Source organism: Rhipicephalus sanguineus, chromosome 2 (genome assembly GCF_013339695.2).
Source record: "Rhipicephalus sanguineus isolate Rsan-2018 chromosome 2, BIME_Rsan_1.4, whole genome shotgun sequence".
In the NCBI taxonomy this organism is placed as follows: domain Eukaryota; kingdom Metazoa; phylum Arthropoda; class Arachnida; order Ixodida; family Ixodidae; genus Rhipicephalus; species Rhipicephalus sanguineus.
The window spans coordinates 99,537,709-99,564,259 of NC_051177.1; the positions used below are offsets into that span (position 1 = coordinate 99,537,709).

Here is a 26,551-nt window from a genome sequence, read left to right on the forward strand (position 1 = left end):
ACGATTCTGCAAAACTGGGCGATTACTGCTTTCCGCTCTCCCTCTCAAATTGCCTTATTGGCTCTAAACCGGAAATCTATATAAGTCTTGATTCGATCACCTTCGGAAATGGGAAGGCGTCGTCACACGAAATAGATCGAGAAATATTGAAGAAAACAAACCCATCTGAAGTCGAATTACGTAAAATCATCACGTTCACCTGCATAAAGTGAATCACCGAAGCGATTTTTTGTCCCCTCGCTTTTTTATTTTTTTCTTGCTGCCCTGTGATGTCCTTGGCACGAAGAAAAGTAAGCTGTCCTAAGAGTAAATTTCCTTATATGAAGCAGCTGCTGTACCGACTTCTGAAGTTAACGTGTTCTGGTTAGGTAAATGTTTATTTGCTTAGGTTATATACGTTTATCGTGTTTCGCGTTTCAAAATAGAACGTTTAAACTGGCATGATTAGATTTACCAGCATTATTAAACTTACTGTAGGTACGCTGCACCTAAGTTGTATGCTTTCTGGTTTCATGCCCTTTCTTTCCTAATATATCCCATTCTTTTCCCCACGTGCAGGGTAGCAATTAGGGAGAAGTATTTAGATAAAACCTCCTCACCTTTTCTTCATTGTCTGTCTCCTCTATATTCATCACGCTGTGCTAAATTAAGCCACGCACTGTATACGGTAAACTTATTGCGATCTTAACGTATATGCGTATCACATACCTGCCAAGTTTGGAGAAACGGAATCCGGGAGATCTACGCAAGGGGGGGGGGGGTCGGGGGGTACTGCGATAGCAATTATATGGACACTGTCAGCGGGATTTTGCGGTCGCCGCTGATCTGTACAGAGTCCAAAGCGATAACATCGCTTACGCATCGTCTGTTTCACGTGCGAGTGAAAGCGCGCTAGCGCTAGGGACGAACGCGGTTGAAGCAGAGATGAAACGACCCGGCCGTCACCGTCGTACGGAGGGCACATGCGATAACATCGCTCCGCGTGCGAGGCCTGTCGTCGCTTGCTTGCCAGTTATTTCGTCGGGCAAGGGACCATAAGGGGCGCCGTTGAGACGGGGACGGTCGCGAGCGCTGGCGAATGCGCTATCTCGACAGACATCGGTAACGGCTACCCTTTCAAGTGCTGGGCTCTCCACTTAAAAATTTTGAAGGTGAGATAACTTGTGGGATAGATTTGTGTGTACACAAACGCATTATCTAAGAAATTATTTCGTAGATGATGCGTTTGTGTATTAACGGCTGATGCGTTTGTGTATCAAATATTAACGGCTGATATAAACTATAACACATTTAGGATCAATTTTTAAATTGCGTGTAGCGCACCTATACGCGAAACGTCCCACCTCGCGTCACGACATCAAACAACAGCCACCTGCATCACGAGCTTCTGTTGGCGCCATATTTTGCGTTGGCAGCACTGCGGCGCAAAGTGCACAGCTACTTCATGCGCAATGAAACCGAGTTGAACCTTTCTACCATCGTTAAAAAAAAAAAGAGGAATCCTTTCTACTACGTGGCCACACAACTTTGCTCATGTGGCCAAAGCACTGGACACGCGGGGCAAAACTGGATTTCCGGGAGATTTTCTTATGACCCGTACAACCGGGAGAAACGTTCAAAATCCGGGATTCTCCCGGGTAATCCGGGAGACTGGGCAGGTATGGTATCATAACGCTGACGTTTTGCTTATCAATGCCGACAAGGGGACGTAGCAGGTGCTGAACAAATCATACACTCCCTATATTGAAAGAACCATGAACGTACGTTCTGAAATAAATAGCATGATGAACCTAAGCAGCGCACGAAACGATGGCCAATGTGAAATCAATTGATTCAGTATCACCCAATATAAAACGATTGTGTTGAAACGTTGAGTTTACACCGAATCTTCGTATTCGGCTGAGTAAAAGTAGAAAAACAACGCATATATTCGCACACTTTTGCATCGTAGTAACCTGTAATATAGCTTCCGTTTAGCTTCACCGGCTGTATTATCGTCCAGCATAGTATTTCTGCGCGAAGGTCACGAGATTTCTTTATTTTAAACAATTTTTTTATCGAAACGACCAATACCTACAGTACCACCGTGACCCAAAGCACGGTCCTCGCTGGCCACCCTCGTTTACATTTTGCTTGTTTTGTGAATTTCTGGCTTGCTGGTGACCTCCTTTGGGAAAACTAAGTAATTTTCTCGTGAGTACTTTCACCGTGTGCACTACTCCCAGCTCTGACCTACATTGCCACTGGTCCTATTCTCACAGGAACCGGGTGGCCGATGCGCCCCAGGTACGCCCTGAGGGGTTTTCCCATAGGGAGGGCACGTCTTCTGTTTGGAAGCGATAAGGAGACGCGCGTTCCCAAACAGCCGCAAGGACAGCTTTAAATCCCGCACGCCACAACGCTTCCCTAAACACGCGCTTACTTTTCGCTTAAACTGCGGCCTTTATTTGGATTTTATTTCCTTGTGTATGCTTTCCGTATTTCGCCTTTCATTGATTTCAACAATGCTTAGTACACGTGCTCAAGCTAGAGACTTACACTCCATAGCACTGGTGTAAACACATGCGCAGTGTTGCCAGCATGACGTGCGTTATTTTAAATGCGAAGCATTTCTTCGCGAACCTTTGGCACTTTGAGCGTTTCTTTCTATCTATCTATCTATCTATCTATCTATCTATCTATCTATCTATCTATCTATCTATCTATCTATCTATCTATCTATCTATCTATCTATCTATCTATCTATCTATCTATCTATCTATCTATCTATCTATCTATCTATCTATCTATCTATCTATCTATCTATCTATCTATCTATCTATCTATCTATCTATCTATCTATCTATCTATCTATCTATCCAGCCGCCTACGTGCTCTCATGATCGCCTCCTTAACTTGGTGTAGACTAGGGATGTGCGAATATCAAATTTTTCGAATACGAATCGAATACGAATATCCACCTTCGAATATCGAATCGAATATCGAATATCAAAGGAAAAATGCCTCCACAGTAACAATATTTTATTTAACATGTAGCTATTTGAAAAAAAAAAAACATTAACAGGCTGAGTGGCAACACAACATACACTGTTATCTCCAGAACACAATGTTCAGGCTGGCACAATGCACATCACAACACAAGCAAATATCACGGCACAATGAAAGTAATGACTAGATGTTATCATGAAGAAATATGAGTTGGTCCACATGATCAGGCAGCAGGCGCTCCCTTCTAACAGAGACAACCCCCCCACCCCCCCGCCACTGAAAAGGCATGCTCGCTTGGAACAGAAGTGGCTGGTATAGGGAGGTACATGGGGCAAAGCTTTGTCAGACTGGGTATCTGAAGGTGCCTGCAGTCCGCCACCAGTCACATGGGTCACTGTCTTTCTTCAGAAGTGGTCCGGCATAGTGAACGAGTGGTAGTGCGGCACGTTACGGCCGCATAATATTGAAAATTTATGGTTACATGATCGCCAACAGCGCTGCACGTCGGAGATGCACCAGCACTAAATCATACGTATTGGGGCCCTCGTCGCAGGCAGATATCGTGCCTCCGTGTACTTACGATGTTTATCGCTCCTCTCGGCAACGTTTTTAGCTACCTATACGAACGCAGCAGAAATGTGGAAGACGAGCTATTTTATGCATGATAATCGAATCGCATATTCGAATTTTTCAAATATTCGAAGTTATCGATATGTTCGAAACTTTTCGAATACACGATTTTCGAATCGAATACGAATATTTCGAATGTAATATTCGACGAATATTCGAAACTTTCGAATATTCGCACACCCCTAGTGTAGACCAAAATGCGCATGGGAGGGTAAGAGGATTTGACGAATATGACTGTCAGGTCATGACATGAATAACGTGAAAATCCTGTAGAGTACGTAGTAAAGCCTTTCCCTCCGCACATGTGTGCCACATACCTGTTTACCACGGGCCGCGTTGTACGGGTATGCGCCACAGGTGATTGACAGTTTTATATCTACCCAGGAACGGCGAGAACAGATATTGGTAATTTAAGTGCGAGGGTGTTAAGAGAAACCGACATCGGCACCGTTGACCCGACGAATGGGAATAATAAAAGTTAGAATCTCAGCAAGAATGGAACCCAAGCAATCTGCGTGGCAGTCAGATATTCTACCACAGAGCCACGCTAGGTCTGTAAACTGCTTCGGAAAAACAGCCTATGCAGGCGTAATGTCGGTGCAACGTCAATTGTGGTTGTGGTAGTGGCTATCTAACTTTACAAGAAAGCAGTGAACAGTACATATGTACTCCTACGATACAGGCGTCGTATCAGATTTATGTCAGTGGTTCCAATGTTGGCTCCGCGTTTATAGCAGTCTAATTACATTTGTATTCCTATGATTCAACAAGCTATATTCAAATGTTGCTCGACCCCGGAGGAATGCATTAAGGAAAGTTAAGTATCGTTGCAGCGTAAAGTGCACTTCGTTTCGATAATACTGACGTATGTGCTCTAACGTTAGTGCTGACGTTACGTCACACCATAAGTTACCCTTTGAACGCCAGTGTTGTCGACGTGCCTGGTAAGCCCACGATGTGCACACAGCTACTACAATTACAAAAACACGTCGATCCACCTCGTAACTCTTGGCTCAAAGCCATAAAATACAGCATACAAGTACTCGCTGACTGCGTTCGCATGAAACCGATTTTCACAACGCATGGAATCTGCCCTTCTTTTTTTTTTACAGCTCCCACGATAATCGGAATTGCTGTTTTACTGTGTTTTGCAACGTTTTGCAAGCATATTGTTGTCGTAGCTCACCAGGTAATCAGAATTTGTGTTCTACAATGTTTCACTATTTGCGAATAAAAATATGTGAACGCGACAGGAATATTTGGCATTGCCTAAAGGACAGCGCAAATTACCACCCAAATAAGTGTCCAAGTATCAGGCTAAGTACCTTGTGTTCTTGAGACAAGCTTCGTATAAATCTCTGTTCACCTCGGTGACCCGATGGTTACGGGCTTTCGCTGCGTATACGTCCGTCAGCGTTATGACAAACCAATTATAGCCACCAACTTAAGTCACGATCCTAGCGGCGCTTTGCTTGGCACGATAAGCCTTATCTGCCCGATCAGTTTTCGGGCAGTGGTCGAGTCTGCTGAGAGGAAAACAAAGAAAAAAGCCATTCCGCGCGGCGAAAAACGTCGCGGAACGATGCTGTCTCTGGGTACATTATAGGACGGCGATTTCGCGGCGATTACTCTACTTTGGGAGGCACCCTAACGGGCTATATACAGGAGCATGGCGAATAAATCTATTGAGAATTTTCACCGCCTGCTTACTTCGCGACTCACAATAGCAGTCACGCAGGCAGCCCATTCTCCGCGATACGGTAATCGGCTCTAGCGAAGCGGGACACCATCTGGCACCTGAACGTGCACGAGTGAGAAATGACTGTTTGCCGTCGGAGACGGCTTAGCGAGGCCTTCGATGGTGCCACTCCCGGCGAGATCATTAGTCGCGGAGCAAAATAACGCTACCGTACGAATCGATGCCGTCCGCATTGCCCTTACACGAAGTCGAGGCTACGCGCGCGAAATATTTGGCTTGATTGACTCATTAATTTTGTGCGCCACCCGGCAGCGCTTCCACGAAGTATCGGCGTGCGTCCGCACAACTCGGAGAGGCTTCGCCCTTCCATTCCAACGCCGTTTATCTTCCCAGCCGCGTAACGTATTCGGAAAATGTTCCTGCTAATAACGCCTACTTGACTATAATGATTGCATCGTGAGGCTCGTTCACTGCAGCAATTTCCCTTCATACGCAAGTTAAGAACTGTTCTCCTGCAGCAGAACTTTAGTGTGCCAAGAACGAGCCTTCAGAATGTGGGGATTTAAATGTAACCTTTCCAGTATACGAAAAGTTTACTCTTGAACAGTGTGTTGAACACTCTTGAACAGCGCCGCCGCCACAATATTTCCCCATCTCTGTTTTGCCACCGCATGAGCGCGCTCGGCCAGCTGCACCATATCGCCATGTCCATTTTTGTCTACTAACGGACGCTATCCGCCCAGAGAACCCCTACACCCCTTCCCCCTTCTAAACGAGTGGGTTAGAGGTAAGCAGCTTCACTGATCATATAGGAAGTGGCCCTGACAGCTTCTTATTATGGAACCTCCTCATGCTGTACATAATACGCAAGCCCGTTTAAGTGCATACAATAACTCAATATATAACGCGAACTTAAACCCACCTCTCCGCAGTGTTGGGTACCCTACCATAAACTCATCCGCCTTTCCAGTTTCATGTTTCTCTCTTTCTCGCTGACGCGGTTCGTATGAAGTAAAGCAAGATGTCGTTGAGGTTTGGCCCAAAAAGAAGTACAAGACGAACGACAGGCATGCACGGTGTATCGCTGTGAAGGCACGTGGACATTTTAAAACAAAACTTTAAAAAGACAATAAAAGGCTTCAAAGTGCCAAACCACGAAGAAGAGGTTTTCATCTCGCGTTGTTTTTTGTTCACGTCCCCATACTTCCCGGAAACGTGGATACCCTATAGTTTGCTCCTGTTTTTGACATTGTGTATATCGCTCGAGGTACCCCATTCCTGTTTCTGGACTGCTGTTCATCGGAACTTGTGGAGTGGATGTTTTGATTGGTGGTATCCTTTTCCCCAGAAACTCGTTACAGAAGTTTAACAAAGAGAGAATCCAGGTTGACAAATGTTGTAAGCACTCGCGATTTATCTCTGTCGATGACATTCGCAGTCCAGAAATATCCCAAGAGAAATTAATGTTTCAGAGATTGTTTCGGACTACTGCAGTCACTGTGGCCTGACGTATAAAAATGATTTAAAACGGGATTCGGCGAATGGGCTTCCCCGCTTTCGATTAGAGTAGACAGAAGACAGACGAACTTGTTATTTCTGGGAACACTCGGTGGAAACATCAGTACTGACAACAAATATTTTCCTTGACCGTATTTTTGCGAAGTCTTGCAGTTCCGTACCGGAAAACCTTAAGTGATTGTTTTTCCAGAGTACTAGAATACAAAAGGATAATTGTAGATCACGGGGTCATAATGCTTACGCAGTTGTCTGTTTGATTACCTGTGTAACCCTGTTGAAAGCACTCTTGTGGCTTCACTGCGATTGTTGGTGTCAAAGTTGCATAAGTGCAGCACAGTTCTTACCGCATTGCCGCCACTGTTAAACTTCGCATGACTTTCAAAGCAACGAAACACAGACACGCAGTCATGCAAGCACATACAGAAAGGGTGGGGGAAAATATATATCATGTCTTACTTGGCTCACAAGAAATTTCGCTGGTCCATTACAACGTACTGGCCGAAAAGCCAGCGATCGTAGCGAGGGAATGGTTGGCGTGAAAACCTCCAAACTTCGACGTTGCGTCATTGCTTAGTTTCTAGAGCGTAAACAACAGTCCATTAACACAGAAGCGAAAATTAGATCTGAGGCAGGTGTTTGCTAGCGGAGTTCTCTGTTGGGTAAACCATACGATGAGAACCGAACTGCGAACGTCGACGTAGCGGCTGATGACTACGTAACAAACGGCGGACACCACCGGATGGATCAAAACTCAGTTTGGAGGTTTAGACCGCGTCCCTAGCACGAAAAATGAAGAACGAACAAGCAAACCAACTTTTATGAAAATCGGCATCATATAGTGAGCAAAAAATCAATGGGAACAAGGGCAACTAAGACGACGCCGAGAGGGACAGCGACCACAACATACACAAACGGGGCGAAAGAAAGGAAAACGTACAGAGACGAAACCCAACACGATCCCAACGCTCGGCACCGACAACCGGCCTCCTTTCGAGAGGCGACGCATTACGAAGACAAATGGACCCGCAGAGCAGCGATTGCCGTTCTCCCAGGATGCGAGGAATGTTACTTATTCGGTGCTTCCTCTATCTTTGTTTTCTCTGTCTGCCGCAGCCAGTCTTTCGCAAGGCGTCACCTTCGTACGCTACTTCGCGGTGCTCCCTTCTGTTGACCGAATATATTCGCTATTAAGGTCTCCTTTCCTGCGGCTCCTCGAAGGTGGTCTTTGTGAGATGCGTCTTTTTTTTTTTTGCATCAAGGGGGAGGCGACTGCATTTTCCTTCAACGCTGTATATTTGAGGCAGTAACGTGAAACGCGCGCACAAAGTTATCAAGTTTCCGTGCACCCTGCAGAAGCCTCCACTGTCGTAGATTATGTAACAGCTCTAGCTATGAAAAATACATCAAGAGAGAACGAATCATTTTCACGTGTGTGATGCTTCCGCTGCTTTCATTCGAAATGCGTTACACGGTCCACAACATTGGGCGCATTAGGAACACGCTACTCATGTGTGGTTTATGTAACTGTTCTATCGACAAGAAGAAAGCAAAAAAAAATTCCACGACGAAGGCGTTGTCTTTTTCAAGTGTGTTTGGCAAGCCTCCGCAAGCCTCGAAGATGCGTGTGAAATGTGATTACACTGGAAAGCGAGAAGACGAGACTCTGGTAGGGATGGAAAGATTTTACGGCCACAAAATGTTACATGCGTTGGAGAAACATAAATATTCTGCTCACTTTGCCACAGTGGTTACAATATGGTTACAATATGGTTACAATATGGCGTCCTCAAACTACCTTCTGAACGCTTTTCTAGAATGTCTTTCACTGGGTTTTCATTTCGTGAATCGTATACATTTCTTTTTACCGATTCGTAGAGAAGGGCATCAGCAGTACAAAAATAGAAGGAAAAAAAAAACATGCTACTTCGCTACCTAGAGAGCTTTTTCTGTACAACGAGTGAAGAAAAGAAAAACAGGGAACTTCACTTGCAGCAGTCTGCTTGCTTTTCGTTGCACGGCGCCTTTTCGAGCAGTTCGAGTTCTACGGCAGAGTGACCTGTCGTCCCGGATCGTTTCCTGCCACTGATGCCTCTTAAAGGCAGCAAAGAATACAGCACCGAAGTGAAGCTTGAAGCTTTTGGTAGCTGGGTTAGGCCTTCGCGTTTTCACCCGCCCAATGCGCTGTCTTCACTCGGCATTTTTATAGCTTTGCTTCGAAAGGCTTCCTGCTTTCTTCTCGCGAAGGATCTGAATGCACTTCTGCTGTTGAAAGAGTAAAGACATATCTGATATAAAGTTTTCTTGACTTCTTTGCCAACTACACACTAAAGCATACGGAGTTTACGTTGTTATATACAGATAAGAGACAAGCGCGAACCGGTCGATTTCGAGTTTCAAACACAGCGGAGCGCCCCTGTCACTGAGCTCTGTTTTAGCGAGCGCCATGGCAACGCCATCTTTGTTTTTCTTGCCAAGAGATCTTATTTCTTGCGTTTTAACTGCTGACACGGAAGATGTAGGGCTTAGTTTTAATTGTAATTTTTATGCGCGGGAACCTAGTCATGTAAGCTATCGTTATTATTGCTAAAGAACGAAAATGTAGGTAACGTAAAGGGTCTTACAACAGAAAAAGGTTGTCCGCTTGCTTCCCTACAGATTTCTTAATTATAATTTCCTAAAGCTTCCAGGGCACCCTCATTGCTGCTGCTCAGATGCAGCCATGTGCGTTCTCTCATCAATTTGTGCTGACTCACCACTTCAATCTCGGCGGAAAAAATACTGTGGTACTTCACAGGATTCGGCTTCATATGCCTGCATACTCCCCCTGTTCTGTATAATGAATATCTCAAAAACACCGCTAACTCTCAACTCAGTGTTCTTGCCTTGATTACTAAAAATCTGCTATTCATTATACCTGGGGCTTTGATAATTTAACAGAAACCTTAAATGAGCTATATACTTTGTTATTTAGGGATTATGGAAGATCATCGATCTCAGACGCAGGTAATATCGCTGCGGGGTTCGCTAACCCGCACCTCCTCTAATACGTGTGGGGATGTTGTAAGTATATGTACACAGGATATAACTACCGACTATGTACAGGTACAGTCACAGAAGCCAAGATGGCCGACCAACACAATCGCGCTCTAGCCAGCTTCTACAGATTTTTTCTTCCTTCTTCGTCTTCATTTTTCAGCTCGCCTTAACAATAGTCGCCGTGCAGTAGATCGGGGTTAAGTAACTTTTCTGTTAGGGTGACTTTATCAACATAAGGCAAATTTTCTCCTACTGTAACTTGAGTCCCCTATGCCCGCACGCAACTAAAGCGTACATACTGCAAAAACAAAGTGAGTGCTGTTTTACAACTTTGTTTTTTTTTTTTCTTTTCTGTAACTTTTATTACAGCGCGTAAAAATTCGCGTAGATGTAACAGCCATGTATAGACTGCAGCGCAGGCATCGGTAACAAACGTTGTTCGCTTTTACACTTGCTCTTGAGTCCTGAACATCCATATACGTAGGCTTTAGCACTATAGTAACAGCCACAAGCGAATCGTTATATAAGCGCGGTTCTACTGCCGTGCTGTCTGGAACGAGCGCTGTACGGGTGGACTTTCATTTTGTGCTGTTCTAACTGGCTTGCTGTGGTGAGGTTGACGTTTATGTCACCTTGGCTACTCCATTTCTATAGGTTCTGCAGCGAAAAGAAAAAAAAAAGTGGTTACCCAATACAAAAATGAACACGTAAAGAAAAAACATACAGCAAACGGAGACAAGTAAGGACTTGCGTTCTGTCAAAGAGCCGATGATCTCGTGTTGTAGCTCATTAGTAATGTCGCTTCTCGATCGAATGCTACATCCCCAACATAGAATAAGAGCGGCTCTATACCTGCCGAGTTCGATCAGCATGCATTAGCTGTCCGGAAGGAAACGTCCGTACTGACGCAAGAATGTAGCTCTGAGAGGGCGGAAATCAATTACGAATAATATAGGCCGAACTTAGTGGGCTTGAGGAATAGGCTTACTGATAAACATTTTTATTTATTTTTGTGCTTGATATATCTTTATCGAGAGATGTTGCGCTATAACTTGCTACGGTTTCTTGTGGGTATTTTTGTTTCTGATTTTGCTTTGAAACATGGTGTGTCTGCTTATAGTGCACTGTTTTTAGCATCAGCTCCAGGCCGCAGGACAAGTACTAATATCGCAACCCCAAAAGCGTTCCTTATTCGATGCAAGGAACACTAATACATCAATTTCTATGCATTCAGGAAGCCACCAAGTTAGCAAACCAGATGTGCGTCTGGTTAACGAATATTTCCCCTACTTTTCGTTATTTTTCTCTATTACTTGTTCCGGAGCGTTGATTACCAGCGGTTAAAGAAGGCTTTCGTAATTCAGGTTTATGTATGTTTGTATGTTTGCCGTCGCACACATATTTGTTTCTCCTTGCGATACAAATGTATCGACACTCACGGCGGAATTTTAATGAGGCATTCAAGAGAAAAACAACTTCACTTGTGTAAGGATCATTCCACAATACCGAAAACTCTTCTGCGGTCATCAGCGAGAAAAAGCACCAGAAGAAAATGCAGGTGGTGACGTCGCCTTCAGCTTCGCGCACCAGCTTGCCATGATCTCTTAAATTTTGACCAGGCCTGCTAGAGCTTACCTAATTATTTATCGGTAAAAAAAGCATCTTCAGTGTATTCTGAGGGAGGCAGGTACTTAGCAAGGCAAGTATCAGGATATTGTATTGAGCCAGTGTGTCCAAAATACGATAAAAAAAAACTTAGAAGTCAGTGATGTCATCCTTATATTCAGGTGCTGGGGTATCGGCGCGAAATCCGCAAATGAAATCCGACCATCATTTGCTGTACTAATTAGTAAAACAAATCATAACAGAGTTCTCATATAGAAATTATCAGCCTGTGGCTGTATAATCTTTCACTTTTAAGGTACGCTGCTGACTGCTACGCTGTTGTGAGGAGCATTTTTCTATATGCGAACGACACTGATAAAATTGAAAAGCTGGTACCTTGCTGGGCGTTCGTCACTCTTCGCCCAGTAAAAGCGCGATGTGATGTGATTTTTCTTGATCTGATATGAAAACGCAGAAGACATGTTTACCTAAGGGTCATACTGACGCGAATATTCATGTATAAAACAACCAGGAAAGCGCCGCGTACACCAACTAATTAGCGCTCAAAAATGAAAAGTACAGAAACAAGGCATACAAATCTATATTGTGGGTGTTTTTTTTTTTGACAACACGGAATTTCTAAATGTCGCCTGTGACAGGTAGCTTTATTGTAGTCGATTTCGCATTTGAGCGTTTCGCCTAAGTAATGTCCACCGCTTCGGCTAATCGAGATCGAGGACGACAGTCTTATACTCCAAATACAATCTTTGACAAATTCTGTATTGTCTAAAAAAACCCCATCCTATATGTCAGCGCACTGACCATAAAAGAAAGAAAAAAAAAGCAGGGTGTTAACCGAATAAGTTAAAATATGACTTTACTTGAGCGGAGCTGCAAGAAGATTTGTGCTAAAAATGGTTCATTCTTAGTGCGCATCTGTCAGCAAAGCAAGAAAACAAGATAATGCTATAGATAAAAACACCCATATATAAGCATACCCCGACTCTCGGCTATATGTCATCTTACTTTTCTAATTGAAATAAAAATAAATCTAGGAGTTGTCGCCACTTTATGGCGACGCCTACCCATTTTCACTAGGTCTTGCTGCTCTGTGGTGTGACCATTTATTTCCCTAGTGTTGCCAGTTAAGCATTAAAAAAACGCTACATCACCCGCTCCAGGTCGTCCTGTGAAAGGCACTGGACCGAGTTTTGAGACATAGTGGTTGACTTCCTGTCAAAAAAAAAGAAAAAAAGAAAAAAAAACGCAAACGCGTAGGCCATGCTTCTCGACTTTGTATAGAGCTATAACTCGCACTTGAGAGCATTATAAAAGTGCAGATCGTAAAAAAAACAGCGTAGTTCAAAGGAACAGCCGACCATCGCGCGCCGTCCTGCGAAGACATGAACAGGGAAACTGGTTCAGACCTTAAGGCCAAGTTCCAAGACCAAAGATTGCGCTGGCCGTATTAAGGCGAAAAAAAAGGTGGCTCGAGGAGCTACGCGAGGGAAAAGAGCGAGAAAAAAATATACACAACACAATACAACGTCACGATGAGGGAAGAAACGGACAGTGGGGCTGTATAGCGTAGAGAACGAACTCTGGATTCGAGGAACTTCCTAGACTACTTGTGAGGCGACATAAGCTTGGAGGCTCTGCAACTAAATGAGAAACGCGGCTTTAAATGTCACTGTGTCGCAGCAAACACGTCGTAAAACACTGTTGTATTGAGTTTAACTGGCGCCGGTGGAAGACAGAAAGAATGCAAGTAAATCGGTCGTAGTTGTTGAAGCAATAAACAATTTGATCTCGTTTCGTGAAGCTTCTTCCACGAACTAAATGGAAGACAAAGGGAAATTGTGGTAAAAGGTAACCTTCTCACGTCGCGAGTCTGAATTTGGGGAGAATACTAAAATGCCGTAAGGGAATTGTGTGCAGGCCGGCCGCAAGATTGCCTGAGCCGTAGTCACTGACGAGTATGAATTCTCTTGAGCTGCTTTCAGCGCTGTAATGCGTATACGTCGCAAGAGGACAAAAACAATTATTAAATAAAGCACGATACAGTCGAACCCTTCAAACGAAATCGCCGGAGAAGCAATTTTTTCTTCGTTCTCGTGAGAATTTAGTTGTCCAAAAAATAGAAAAGTACGCACACCAGTTACTTAGCACAATCAAAATTTATTTAGAGAAGTCACTGATGTTGCCCTGCTTCACGTCGCCTTGAAAGAGCTTGACGGCTCGAGCCTAGCAGCTTAGTAAGCTTTGCGTAGCTTCGTCGTTGTCGTGGAAGCCGAAATTTGGTTCTTGATGACTTTCGTTATTAAGGGGTTCAGCTGTTTACCAGAAAATGTTGCGAACGCTTCCAATATGCGTATGCTCATATAGAAGTACAGCATTGGAGAAGATGAACTTTCGGTAATTTAAAAGTGTTTTTTTTTTGCCGGATTAATAGGCGTTGGAGCCAGTACTTCTAAAGCCTACGCTATCACTCTGCCAGTAGACGACAACAGCTTGCGCTCACAACGGTCGCTAGCAGTGATACTCCATATACATATAATGCATAAGAAAATGAAGAAACACTAATCAGTTCGATAAACCTGCGATTTCTGTATACCTCCTGAAACAATATTAAAGAGAAAGTACGAACTTGTTTCAAAAGTTCGCACTCGTTGACGAGACATAATCAGTATAGGAGAAATTTCTTGTAATAAATATTCTACGGAAGGGCTACTCATTAGAAATTAACGTAGTATAATCGAATCCATGCGTCATGAGAAATCATTCCTGGAAAACAGTATCGTGCCTTTTCTGTCGTATTGCTTATGGTCTAACATCTGCAAATATACATGAAAGACGTTCACGTAGACTTTTTTATGCCCTCCCATTCCTACTTTGGGGCAAGCTTCTTGTCTTGGCTACTCGTTCCCCATTCGTAACTGGTAGCACGATGTCTCATACTTTGCAGAAGGTGTCGTAAGAAACAAAAACTCACAAGATCCCTTATGCACTCACCTAAGACGACTGGGAAGCGAAAGCCATCTTCTTTTACTTCTTAGTCGATTGCATTGATCCTACCCCGCCACTCCCCGAAAGCTTTCTGCACCTAACGTGGTTTTTTACTGCCTCCTGGACCGGAGGCACCTCACCTCGTTTTGCGCTACATCTGTGATCGTTCTACCTTTGACCAGCTACGATGACGTGTTATGACGTCATCGCGTGACTTTACGTCACGTGACGCCACTGTGACGTCATCACGCGATGATGATTTTTGCATTACTGTTGTTGACGCCACCGATGATATATAGACGCCGACGCGGGACTCCGGTCAATTCTCGCGTGTTTATGAGGCATCTAAGAATGTCGCTTTAATAAATCTTGGGTAGCAGTTTTCTTTGGCACAGAACAGAATAAATCTCACAGAAAACAGTTTTTAGTCAGGTGTTGTGCCAAATACATATTTGACCATTTTGTGTCTATCTGCGACACGCAGGTTGTCAGCAAACCGAAGGCAATATCATGAAGGAGCTGCAGTCAGTGCTCCTGTTATGATGAAACGTTTAACATATTCTTGGCTACATGAAGGCCTCCAAGGGTTGTAAATGCGAAAGCATTCGCTGCCTCGAGCTTTAGGGAAAAGCGTGTACCAGTACATGAGTGCGTTAGTGTGTGAGTGAGTGCCCAACAGCGTGACAAAATGCAGTCGGTCGGCGCAGAAAGAAACTATGACGATAAACTTGCCTCAAGACCATTTTATTGGCCTAGCGTATGTACTAGCATAACAGCCATATCTGGCGTACAGCAATTACTCACAAATATGTATTAAAGCCCAGGTAAGCGTTCATTAATGCCCTTTTGTTGGCTAATGTTAACAAGATAAGGAGTATTGACGGCTAGTGTGTTCATACGTTGGTTTAATGTTGAAATTATACCTAAAGATTGCGCTCTATCTGAAAATTCCGACTAAGAAACCTCTGCTTTATTATTTCTACTATGCGTGTTTCATGCATCCGCCTAGTGCTAATGAAGCGTTCCGCACTGATGTAGTACGTCTGTAGTTTCAGGACGAAGAGTGATTTTTTCCGCAGTCGTGGCAACTCGAGTTTCATGACTCCGCCATTTAACTAACTAACGACAGCCTGCACAAAAAGATAAAAGCAAAAAAAAAAAAGCACCGGCGTTGAGAAGGAACACAAGACGGGTGGGCGCAGACTAGAGAGAGAGAGAGAGAAGAGGGAGAAAGGAAAGACAGGGAGGTTAACCAGAAGCAGTCTCCGGTTTGCTACCCTGCACGTGGGAAGGGGAAAGGGGATGTAAAAGAATGAAAGAGAAGAAGAGTTTGTGACGACAGCACACGACAAAATACTACAACAACAACAACAACAAAAAAAAAACGTGTGTAGACTAGCAACTCATAGTTTCTGTAGTCTGCGCCCGTCTGCTGAGTTGCTAGTCTGCGCCGCTCTCGTGTTGTTTTCTAGCTCCTGGTGCTTCTCTTTCGCGCAGTTTGTCTTTAGTATGGATTACCAGCTCGCCCAACGTTCCGTTCTTCTAAACCATAACCTTTACTCTCTAGGTATGGCGTAATACTTGCGTGTTTACGCTTGCGCGCGTCAGACGCTTAATCACTACTAGACGGCACAAACGTTTCCAATTAAGTTTGCAACCCGCTTCCAGACAAAACCTTCACTGTTCAGCGTACCATGTGAGCCCCTGCATGATGATAAAACTATCTCCGAAAGTTTGGTGTGGGGTTTCGCTCGATTTTTTTTTCCTTTTTACTTCAGGATGGCGCCCAAAAATTGTGTGTGGCAGTGCTGCCTATAGTTGTCCCGCATTTCACGATGAAGCCTGGAAATGGCAGGCAATGACCGTGCTATGTGCACTAATGCAAGCGCCATACGTTGCGAGATCGTGAGATCGTGCCTGTTTACAGACGGAACAAGACAGTATTGTTCAAAGAAATCCACGAAGCAGAAAGAGAGGTGAAACGAGAAAGTCAACGGGTGTGTGCGACTCAATAAACAACGTGTATGACGAGGATATCCCAAAAAGAAAGGAAAATGGTTCAAGGAGACGACGAAGCCGTGAGAAGAGGCCTTGGGAATATATAGAACTTTAGTTTACCCATGTGCACGCCTCAGAACGGAGCCAGGAAGGAGTTCGACTATTCAATTGTTTTATGAAAGTGTTCTTTATTTGTGCGAGTGTCGCACTAGCGCACCAACACAAACACAAAAGCTCGCACGAAGACGAGGCACGTAATGTTCCACGATTTAACACACCCAGTGCATTATTGTACCGTGAACGCTTCAAAACAATATAAGTAGGCTTTTCATGCTCGAAAAGGGGCGTCACCTATACAGGTAAGCTTTACCTTGGCAGCGATTAATTATAAGGGCAAAACCATCCTTCAAACACCTTTTACCACTCCTACCAACACGCGCTCTACCTGCTCTACTAAGCCGTTGCCCTCCAACGCCTACCCTGCTAATCCTGGAGAAAGTTTAACCGGGGCATGCACTGTCTAACGTCGTTTTGCACTGCGCTTATGGTCCACACGTGCGGAGATTGGTGTTAGGGGATTAGTGTCCGGAGCACGCGGCCTCTGGGTTCCGAAAGTTTACCGTAGACACAAAGATTAACGTCTTCGTAAACAAGCGTTCACGGTGCGCTGGCGTGCGGTAGGCCTCCAAGCAAGTGACGTCGGCATGTTTGTCACAGGCTTACGACTAACATTGGGCCTCCTGGGATAAGCGTACGCTTGCGTTGTTGCGAAAGACTGTGTGCAAACAAACTTAGCTAGCATTATTGAGCTACACGGCATAATACACGGCGACAGTAAAAATGACTATATAGCATTATTGGATACTGGAAGCTGGAGGGGCATAAAAAATCTTTCTGATATACATAGGTATTTTTCTTGTTAGACTCCTGCGATCACCTGCGGACGTCAGTCACTTGGAGAACGCTTTAGCTTCAAATAGGTGGATAAATGCAGTTAACGACAACAAATTAGATTGGGAAATTGACGCAAGGGACTCACAAATCGCTTCGGTAATTCCAGTACGTAATCTGCATACGGCTTCGTTCACCCTGTTTTTGTTTTTTAAGGAAGCTTCAGGTGAACCATTCTCTTTGCCTTTTGCACCGGCAATACTTGTATAGCTTTGATATGCACGCGCCGCTGAAGCATGAAAGATACTCCTAGATACAAGAGTCAATGCTGTGGCCTAGCACTGCAGCAGCATAGACGATGACGTAAAAAGGGGGCAGAAATATAACTCTGCAAGAAGTACGTAAGTCCGATTGTGTTACGTAGGAATCAAGTCATTGTGGTATAAACGATAGTAAGCAAGTGTTCGAATACGTGCTCGGCGCCAAAATGTTTCCGTCAGTGCGTCTAAATATTACTTCGACGCAACCAAGCGATCTCAATAACGGCTAAATATTATACGATTGTAGATTTCATCGGGCTTAGGATGCTCGGTTCTCTAGCGGACCAAGCTAATCTCTGTGGCTAGTTGTGTTATAACCGATGTAAAATTCAGCGCGTACTCGATGTAGACTTAGATATTATTCACAAGCTCTCCGAAAGTTCGAGAAAAAAAAAATACATCACATTACGGTCCGCGTTTGGGCGAAAGAAGTTGTTCTTGGTAAAAGACGCATGCAGCAGCATTTCTTATGAGAATCTTCATTTCTAGTCCGCTTTCACAATCTCCTCGGTTACATTATATGTCACTGCGCTCAGTATAGGTATGTGCAGCTGTGAACGTGTTTACAATGCGTAGAAACATCTTGTGCAAATGCGTAGAAGTATTGTCAATGGCGCGAAATGTCGTTGTCAATTTTTGGAGGTGTTTGCGTTATGCTTGCGTCATATGCAAGATCTGCGACCAGTAACACAACATAAGCGCAGACTTTTGCGTGAAAGATGCAAATGACCTTTCAAAGAGAAATCCACTATATCAGAATATATAGTTTCACAAATGGTGGTGGCAATCGCACATGAAAAAAATTGTTTTCTTCCTCAGTTTTACTGATTTGCTGGTTGCGTCATGAATCTGCCTACTTTCCAAGCCTTCTCTGCCTTCTGCTTCATTCGTATGAAGTACACCTGTTTTTATATTGGTTCCCATCCTCTTGGAAAAAAAAGGGGGGAGAGCAAATGCTGGAAGTGCAAGGCCATCCATTCCTTGGCCGCAGTGGCGTAGGCAGAAATTTTTTTCGGGGGGGGGGGGGGCACCTCCTTGATCTGACATTGGGTATCGGCAGATTAGTGCGGTCGAGTGTCATTTTGTGTCATTTTGTGCTCTGCCTCCCATGGGAAAATTTTTTTTTTTTGGGGGGGGGGAGGTCACGGGATCGGTGTGCCCCCTTCTGGCTACGCCACTGCCTTTAGCGCGTTACCTTCTGTACGGATAACGTTTTCGGAATAATCTCAGCACGTCAACAACAAAAACGTCGAATGAATAAATCAATAAAGAAAACACAGGAGAACTTCCATCACATTCGCCAATAACAGCGCGGTATATATCCGAGTTTTCTGCGTCGTATCAAGTATCCCCACCTTGGCGGTGTAGGGTATCAGAACTCACCCCCTCGGACATGTGCGAGTCGACTTTTGACCAGTCCGAATGCGTTGGAAGCCACGCAGCAGTAGGTTGCCGTGTGCACTTCCGGCCGGAATTGCGATCCGCTGAACGCCGGAAAAACGAGCGAGCCGTCAGATCGAGTTTCTCGGAGACCGGGAACCTGCAACGGAAAGGCTGTTGTGTACACAACTAACAAGACAAGAAATGCCCGGGAGCCTGCAGCAAAAAAGAAAGAAACAACCTAAAAAAGGCAACACAGACAGCATACGAAGGAAGTCGAGGATTTTTTACTTCGTTTTGGCGGCTTTGTTTTCCAGGGGAGTAACCGTTATCTGCTAGAAAAGTGCTCTCTCGAGAGTGCGGCCTGATCGTGGCATCGCGTTCAATGTGCGCGGCATCTCTCCGGAGTGCACTTAGCCAGCGGTTAACAGCGCTTTTATTCACCCAATGGAAGTCGTTAAGTCTTTCACGCTATCTCGACACTGCCCGCAGAATGAAAAAAAAAAGAAAGAAAAAAAACTTAAGATCTGCCTGCTAATTTCGCGGGGAGAGAAAGCCACTAAACGTAAAAAGCGTGATCTTTGAGAAACGTGATAAAAACGCAGAAACATGTATTAAGCGCTCTGAAGACGGGTACTGCGGAAGCTTTATTGCACAGAGGACACTCAAGCTAAATAGAGCGCATTTTTCACCGAAAGCAAGATTAGACAGTTTCAAGCTTAATTTTATGCCTGTATTTTATATGTAATATTAAATGTCAGTATTAATGAAATTTTCAAAATTGCGCATCTATATGTTTAAAAGGAGTTCTGAATTTACGTGTTAATAATCGTAGAAGTGCTGCTTGCTGGGTGAGTTGGTTCATACTGATAGTTTAGAAAAACCAGCGAAAAATTTCCTGCAGACACCTCTTCTCGCGTCTTCTTCCCTTCGTGTCTGCGTATAATTTTTCGCATGGTTTTTCTCGAGTGTCGGCTATAGTCGCTTTTTGAATATAATTCGTTACTCAGTGACACGGTGTATGCCCAAAGGTTAGCGCCCATGATGGGACCGGCTACTCCTTGTCACATGACGCTGCGAGAGTGGGAACATAATGCCCACGAGGGAACAAAAACACAGGAAATTAACATGAACGTCTGCACAGCTAAGTGCAAGTACTTCCAGTTGTGCAAGAGTACACAGTGAAGTTCCGACTTTCACAGACGGGTACACGAAGAGCGACTATACTACACGTACCTAACACATTATGGGACTAACTGAGAAGAAGCAAGGATTCAAATATACGTAATACATACTCTGGGTAGCTCATGACCTCTCCATTAAAGAACGTGAACATTCAACGCTTATATGCACATCTAAGATTGAAGTAATTTATAAGAAAACTTTTGAAGAGACCAGCTCTTTTCACCGCAATCCTCCCTTCCCTCTCCCCTCCGGAGTTACCCAAGTAATTATCTTTTATACGTTCAATGGCTGCTAGTTGCTGCCAGTATTTTCACAGAGGACCGCGTTTGTCTTCTCGCAAAATGCCACTCAGTACTTAATTACCGTATATTGCAAGCATAATGGAATTGAGTGCATGCACGGGCAGCACACGAGAGAGGTTTTGAGAAAAAATAGCATAAGCTATATTTGTTAATCAAGGTGTTGGGGCATGCTTGCAGGACGACCAAGGAGGTTAAGTAGGCCTGATAACGATGAACTTCGCGTCTGGCTCGTTCTGCACAAAGGCCGGAAATTGGCGCGCCAAAGAGCAATTAGCCTGAAACTGTTTACTTACCGTGGTTGCCGAGCTCCCGTCCTTCTTTCTCCCACCGGACGTTGGGCTGAGGTTGACCATGCGCAGAGCACGGAAGCACGGCGCCCGCATCGCTCGAAAACTCCACTAGCGTTGGAGGCTCGAGCACGATTGTGGGACCACGGCCACTGCCCTGGAGGGTACTCGACGCCGAGCCTGTAAGAAGGGCAAAGCACAACAATATACGCAAGTCAAAGAGTTGAAGTTTAGTTTAGTTTAGTTATTTCAAACAAGCATGTTTACATACATGTTTGAGGCGTATATGGTAGTAAAAGCCGCTAGAAAGCAGCTCGAAAAAGCTCCCATATTCATTGTGTACGTACATGGCAGTGCAGGGCAAAAATACAGAGTACACTGATCAAACAGTACATAACTACATGTATCACCAGGACAAGCAGTGATAACCAACACACTGCGGGGACAAAGTTATACAATCTCAATATGAGGCATTTATGTTTAGTAAATTTTAGCTATCAAACAAAAGAAAAAAAAGGCAGCACTCTTTATTACCACATGACACGGCATAAAAAAACATATGTTTTAATAGAGAAAAAAGATTTGGTTATACAACAATTCAAAGCAGTGACGTGGTAGCTGAATGTGAGAAGAAACGTTCATAGACGCACATGAGCAATATCCATGGTGAATAAGCAAAAAAAAGAAAGAACACTTAGTGTTTAGATATAGTGGAATCGATTTGTGTATGGGGAGGTTCCGCGGGGTGAGCTAGGCTGTGATATAGGATTCCCTCTTTTCCCTTTTTTCGCTGCTTACCTCTGGATTATGGACAAATCGATGAGAGTGGGAGTGGCATGAACTGAACACCTTAACGTGCGCTTAAACAGTGAGCACAATTTTCTTCAGGGTACAGTAATACTTGCTGTCAAACTGGCGGCGTTGCCAAAGTGGAATCTTTAACTGACGCTCATTGCCCCCATTTTTGCCCCAATTTGCCTATTTCTTGTCCCCAATGTAGGGTTCTAGGATGCTTGTCTTGTTAAATCACCCTAGGATTCCTCTCCCTGCTATCCTTTCTCGCTAGGTCAGGACTTCGAATACATCCTTAGTACTGCGGCGATATTTTTTTAGTAGCACGAGCACCGAGTGACGCTCTTGTTTCTCTTCCAAGCACTTCCGGTCGAGCACTTACTTCCGGTTTTCTGCATATTCACAAGAAGTCTTCTAAAAACAGAAATCGATTCTTTTGGTTGAAGTTAAGAGTTATGTTGGATACATATGATATTTGGGCCTAATTTGACTTAAAGGCGAATTATCTGTAGAATAATAATGAAAATAATCGAGTTCTCTCAAAGATTGTGAGCAGCTAGGATCGTCGCGGCATCTGGCTCAACAGAGCTCAAGCACGCGCTCCTTTGTACGTGGCCTCCGAGATCTGCTTCGGCAGCGCGCCAAGTACAATGTTAACCCAAGGAATGCAACAGGGCACTCGAACGCCGACGTGTGAGTGCCACTACCAGACACCTAAGTCAAGTATTTTCCAGAACATTCTCCTTTTCATTCTTGAGCTATTTAATTAAAAGCTTCTGGTAAGGCGTTCCGATTTCCCCGCGACGTAGACTGTCACCGAGCGGATTGGTGCGATGGCGGTATAACAACGCTCGCTATCAAACAACTTAGAAGAACAGCCTTATTGGGCAGGGTAGAGTAATGTTAGCAAGAGAATGGCAGAAAGGCGGACGATGACGCAAGCTGGCTCGCCTTTGTGTTGTTCGTGCGCCTTCGTTGGCGTTTGCACTCCTAACGCAATCGTAGAGTGACCACTTCAGGCGAACTGGCAGCTCTTCAATCCTGGGGGCTTCACTGTTATCCCGTTGCTCTGACACGAAAACATTTGAAAACTTCGAGTGGCCTTTCCGAGCCCAAGTGAAGGCTGATTTTTTCTAGCAGATTCAAAAGGCAGGAGTCGGGGGACAGGCAAGAGCTCTGTTTGCGATTTCGAAAGAGCGACTGTGAAGCCTACTCGGGTTCTTTGTCATTGCATGCATTGTTTTCGAAGCAAACATCCGTCCCCGTACATGTATCGAGTTGCGTTGCCACGCTTCAGAGCTTCCACTCAGTTTTGAGCCGACCGCTTGCGTAATATTCTCGCATTGCTTTGTGTACGACACGATGAGTTCTTAACAATAACTCTGCATAACGTTCAACTTACGCGAAACAATGGTTACGCATTCCAAATTTAAGCAAAATAAGTATGATCAAGTTCTTGCTTTCTCAGATGTGGAGCGTATCGATGAGCATGTTCTTAAGCACATGAAAGGAAATAAAACCTAAAAGGGACATGAAGACACAAGAAGGGAACTATAGCGACCTAAACCACATCGTTAGTAGATTACGTCACAAAGAAGCGCAAGCTCTTTTCCAAAATTGAAGTAGTCTTGAACTAATGACTCATGAGCGTAAACGTCACACACGTGCACGTACGCGCGCACGCACAAGGAAACTGAACCCACAGACCTCAGTGAGTAACTGCTTTGTCATTATTTACTTTCGGATGAAGTGTCCTTCTTTGTGTTCTCTCGTTTCATTCATTTTATTAAAGCGAAAGCCTTGGATGCCTCATCAAACACGAAAATTGACCATCGGCGTCTTTGAGATTTGCCGAGACCTCACGATATTTCGCCAGACCTGTAGAGACTTCGCGAGGCCTGACAATACATCGTGAGACCTTGTCGGCAGTCAACACGAACTGATGCAAAATACAACTAAGTAATAAGAGTTAGGTCTAAAGTCACGTGATATTCAACTGAATGTGTGTGCGCAGTCGGCGTACCAAAAGACGCATGACCTCAATCGAATATTACGCTATCAACGACTTCACCCTGCGGTGTCATAATGACGTACCCAGATTGCCATAGCCTGTGACGTCACCGTGACGTCATGATAATGCATAACATGGCATCGGTAGATGACGTCACTGCAGGACAGGATCGCTTGGCCAAAGGTGAGCCGATCACGGAGGTTGTGCAAAACTGTAAAAGGTGCAGGAAGCTTGTAATGCCAACAAATCTTGCAGGCAGTGCAAAAGCACGTTAGGTTCAGAAAGCTTTCGGAGGAGGAGGGGGGATCAATACATCGACTTAGAAAAAAAAGAAGAGGATGATGGCTTTCACCTTCGAGTTGCCTGAGGCGATTTCATAAGGGACGCTGAAAGTTCTTTTTTTTTTGTCTTCTCCAGTGTCAAGTAGGCGCATCTGGTTTACCTTCCCAGTCGTTTCTTTCTTTCTTTCTTTCTTTCTTTCTTTCCTTCTTTCCTTCTTTCCTTCTTTCCTTCTTTCCTTCTTTCCTTCTTTCCTTCTTTCCTTCTATCTATCTATCTATCTATCTATCTATCTATCTATCTATCTATCTATCTATCTATCTATCTATCTATCTATCTATCTATCTATCTATCTATCTATCTATCTATCTATCTATCTATCTATCTATCTATCTATCTATCTATTGATACGAAATTTTCTTATCCGAAAGAAAGCCGTAGCCAGCACTCGTGAAAGAAGTTCCGCGAAGAAGGCCTCGCTCTGATGCATATCCTAAGCGGAAAAGACGTTCACCATCGCCAACCTTATTCGTACGCCTTCGTACACGTGTATGCCGCGCACGACCATATTTTCTAATAACGCTCTGAAGAGGTGACGGCTCGCTGATACTTTATCTTCGCTGCCGGAAAAGCCGTGCCTATGGCCTGCGCGCCGGTCATATGCCGGCGGTGCCTACGGATATTTTGTTTATGCTGCGTCGTGCACCGAAGCTAATTTTCGAGGTGCTTTCAAGAAGGGCTTACCACGATGAGAAAACATGTGTAGTGTTGCCGCCAGACCAGTGATTACACTGGCTTCGTGGATCTTCCCCACGCGACAAATTATCGGTGCGGAAAATGCAATTACTTACGCACGTGCTGCAGATGCCCATTTTTTATGAAGCCTTGTTCAGGCAGTGCGCAGCGAACCGACTAGCCGCGGAGACTACAGAAAGACTGTATATCAAATGCACGAGTTCCTCTGATAAAGGTAATAATCGTATGTGCGCTGCGTTAAAGCAGAAAGCGAGGCACGTGGTGTCGGCCCTGTGCCTCTCTACACAGATTGTGAAACATTGCTTTCTGCGTAAATGTCATGTCTTTACGCTTGGCGTTTAGGGTGTTTCTGCTCTTACTAAGTTTTATACCGAATTTTATTACACATCTACTTTTTTCGTGTTTGTGATCGCGAATGCCAGTTTACCTAACAAGTCAATCATCTTGCCGTGAAATTGTTAAAATATGTTGCTTCTATGTATTTTTTTAACTCTTAAAGCTGCTTTTGAATATGCGTTGTGCGCGCATGTCTTATAGGTAGTTCTTTTGTATACTTATCAAACACTGTAGAATAAGTATGCGTGTGTAATAATTATATTGTCAAGTTAAGTCAGTTATTTTGATTCTTCATGTGACGGCGCCAATATTTCTTGGCAGTTGTATTTTTGCTCATTATTAACCCTGATTTCATTATTCTGTTTTTTCCATGTGTATTGCCGTAACTAATGTGATGTTTACTCGACTGCAAATTGTCGTTTTAATAAGTTTTCCTGGGCTTGTTCAAAACTTTACCATACAAAATATAATTGTGAACAGAGCGCTGCCATATTTTACAAGGGATGGATATTAAAGCTGATCTACTTAATATAGTATCACTGAATAAGCGCCATCTATGCAGTCTAGTATGGTGTCAACTGTTTGAAATGAGATGAAATTCTATGAACTGCTCTGGCAAGCTCATTTATTTAGGAAATATTGGGTAGCGCCAGGGGCGTAGGCAGAAATTTTTTTTCTCAGGGACTTAGGGGCGGGGGGGGGGGTGCACCTCCTTGATCTGAAGTGGGGGCCGGGCAGGCAGATGTGGTCGAGTGTCATTTTGTGCTTTGTATGCCATGGCAAATAAAAATTTCGGGTGGAGGGTGGGGGGAGGGGGTGTCCCGCCCTGGCTACGACCCTGGGTACCGCTGACTTGTCGCAGTTCTTATTCCTTTTCAAAATATTTCTATTTTCTAAACAGCTCCGGACTTTCTTTCTGGACGTGTATTTGTGTGTATATGCACGAAGTTTGCACGGATTCCACGGCACCTTTTCCTTAGATTGCTTCGCGACATTCGCATAACATCGTGCTGTTCATCACAGTCAGAAAAAGGAGTAGTAGCCGGTGGTGTCAACATCATCTTAACCACAGGTTATCGCAAAAGCTGCCAAATATATAGTTTTTAGCTTATAGCTCAGTTACTAATCAACTTGATCCGTAAACATTTACGTAAACGAAGTACCGCTTCTCGCCGGTAAACGCGGCATAAAGAACCGGCGTGCTTGTCTAATATCCGAAATTTCGCCCAACCGCAAGGCAACCCGCACTCGCAAGCTCTTCAGGCAGCCAATAGTGACGCAGCGACATGGAAGGACAGTGAAGTAATGAACAAAACGTACACTGACTGCCGAATGCCGTCAAAGCGGCTCACCAGTTTGTCGGAATGAAGCGAGCGGTATAGGAACTGTGCGCTCAGGTATTCCAATCACGACCGGCGGTTGCTCGGCAGACCAGAATGGCCCGCAAAACGATTTCGCCAAACACCGCTGATGCGAGCCGCAACTTCCTGGTAAAAGTAAATTACGGCCGCTCCACCACTCGGCCTCTTCGC

General features: G+C 44.4%; 1 protein-coding gene and 1 long non-coding RNA gene across 2 annotated transcripts in view; one reads left to right on the plus strand and one right to left on the minus strand.

Annotated features, from left to right (window-relative positions):
• The window catches only part of LOC119383457 (Down syndrome cell adhesion molecule-like protein Dscam2), a 179,563-nt gene that overhangs the window by 93,194 nt on the left and 59,818 nt on the right, over positions 1-26,551 (minus strand). The window contains 2 exon segments of the mRNA XM_049412517.1: positions 19,075-19,231; positions 20,852-21,025. Of these exon segments, the coding sequence (XP_049268474.1) occupies positions 19,075-19,231; positions 20,852-20,941 (247 nt within the window). The 5' untranslated portion in view covers positions 20,942-21,025.
• Positions 1-26,551, plus strand: part of LOC119383458 (uncharacterized) — a 166,802-nt gene that overhangs the window by 59,199 nt on the left and 81,052 nt on the right. The window lies entirely within an intron of this gene.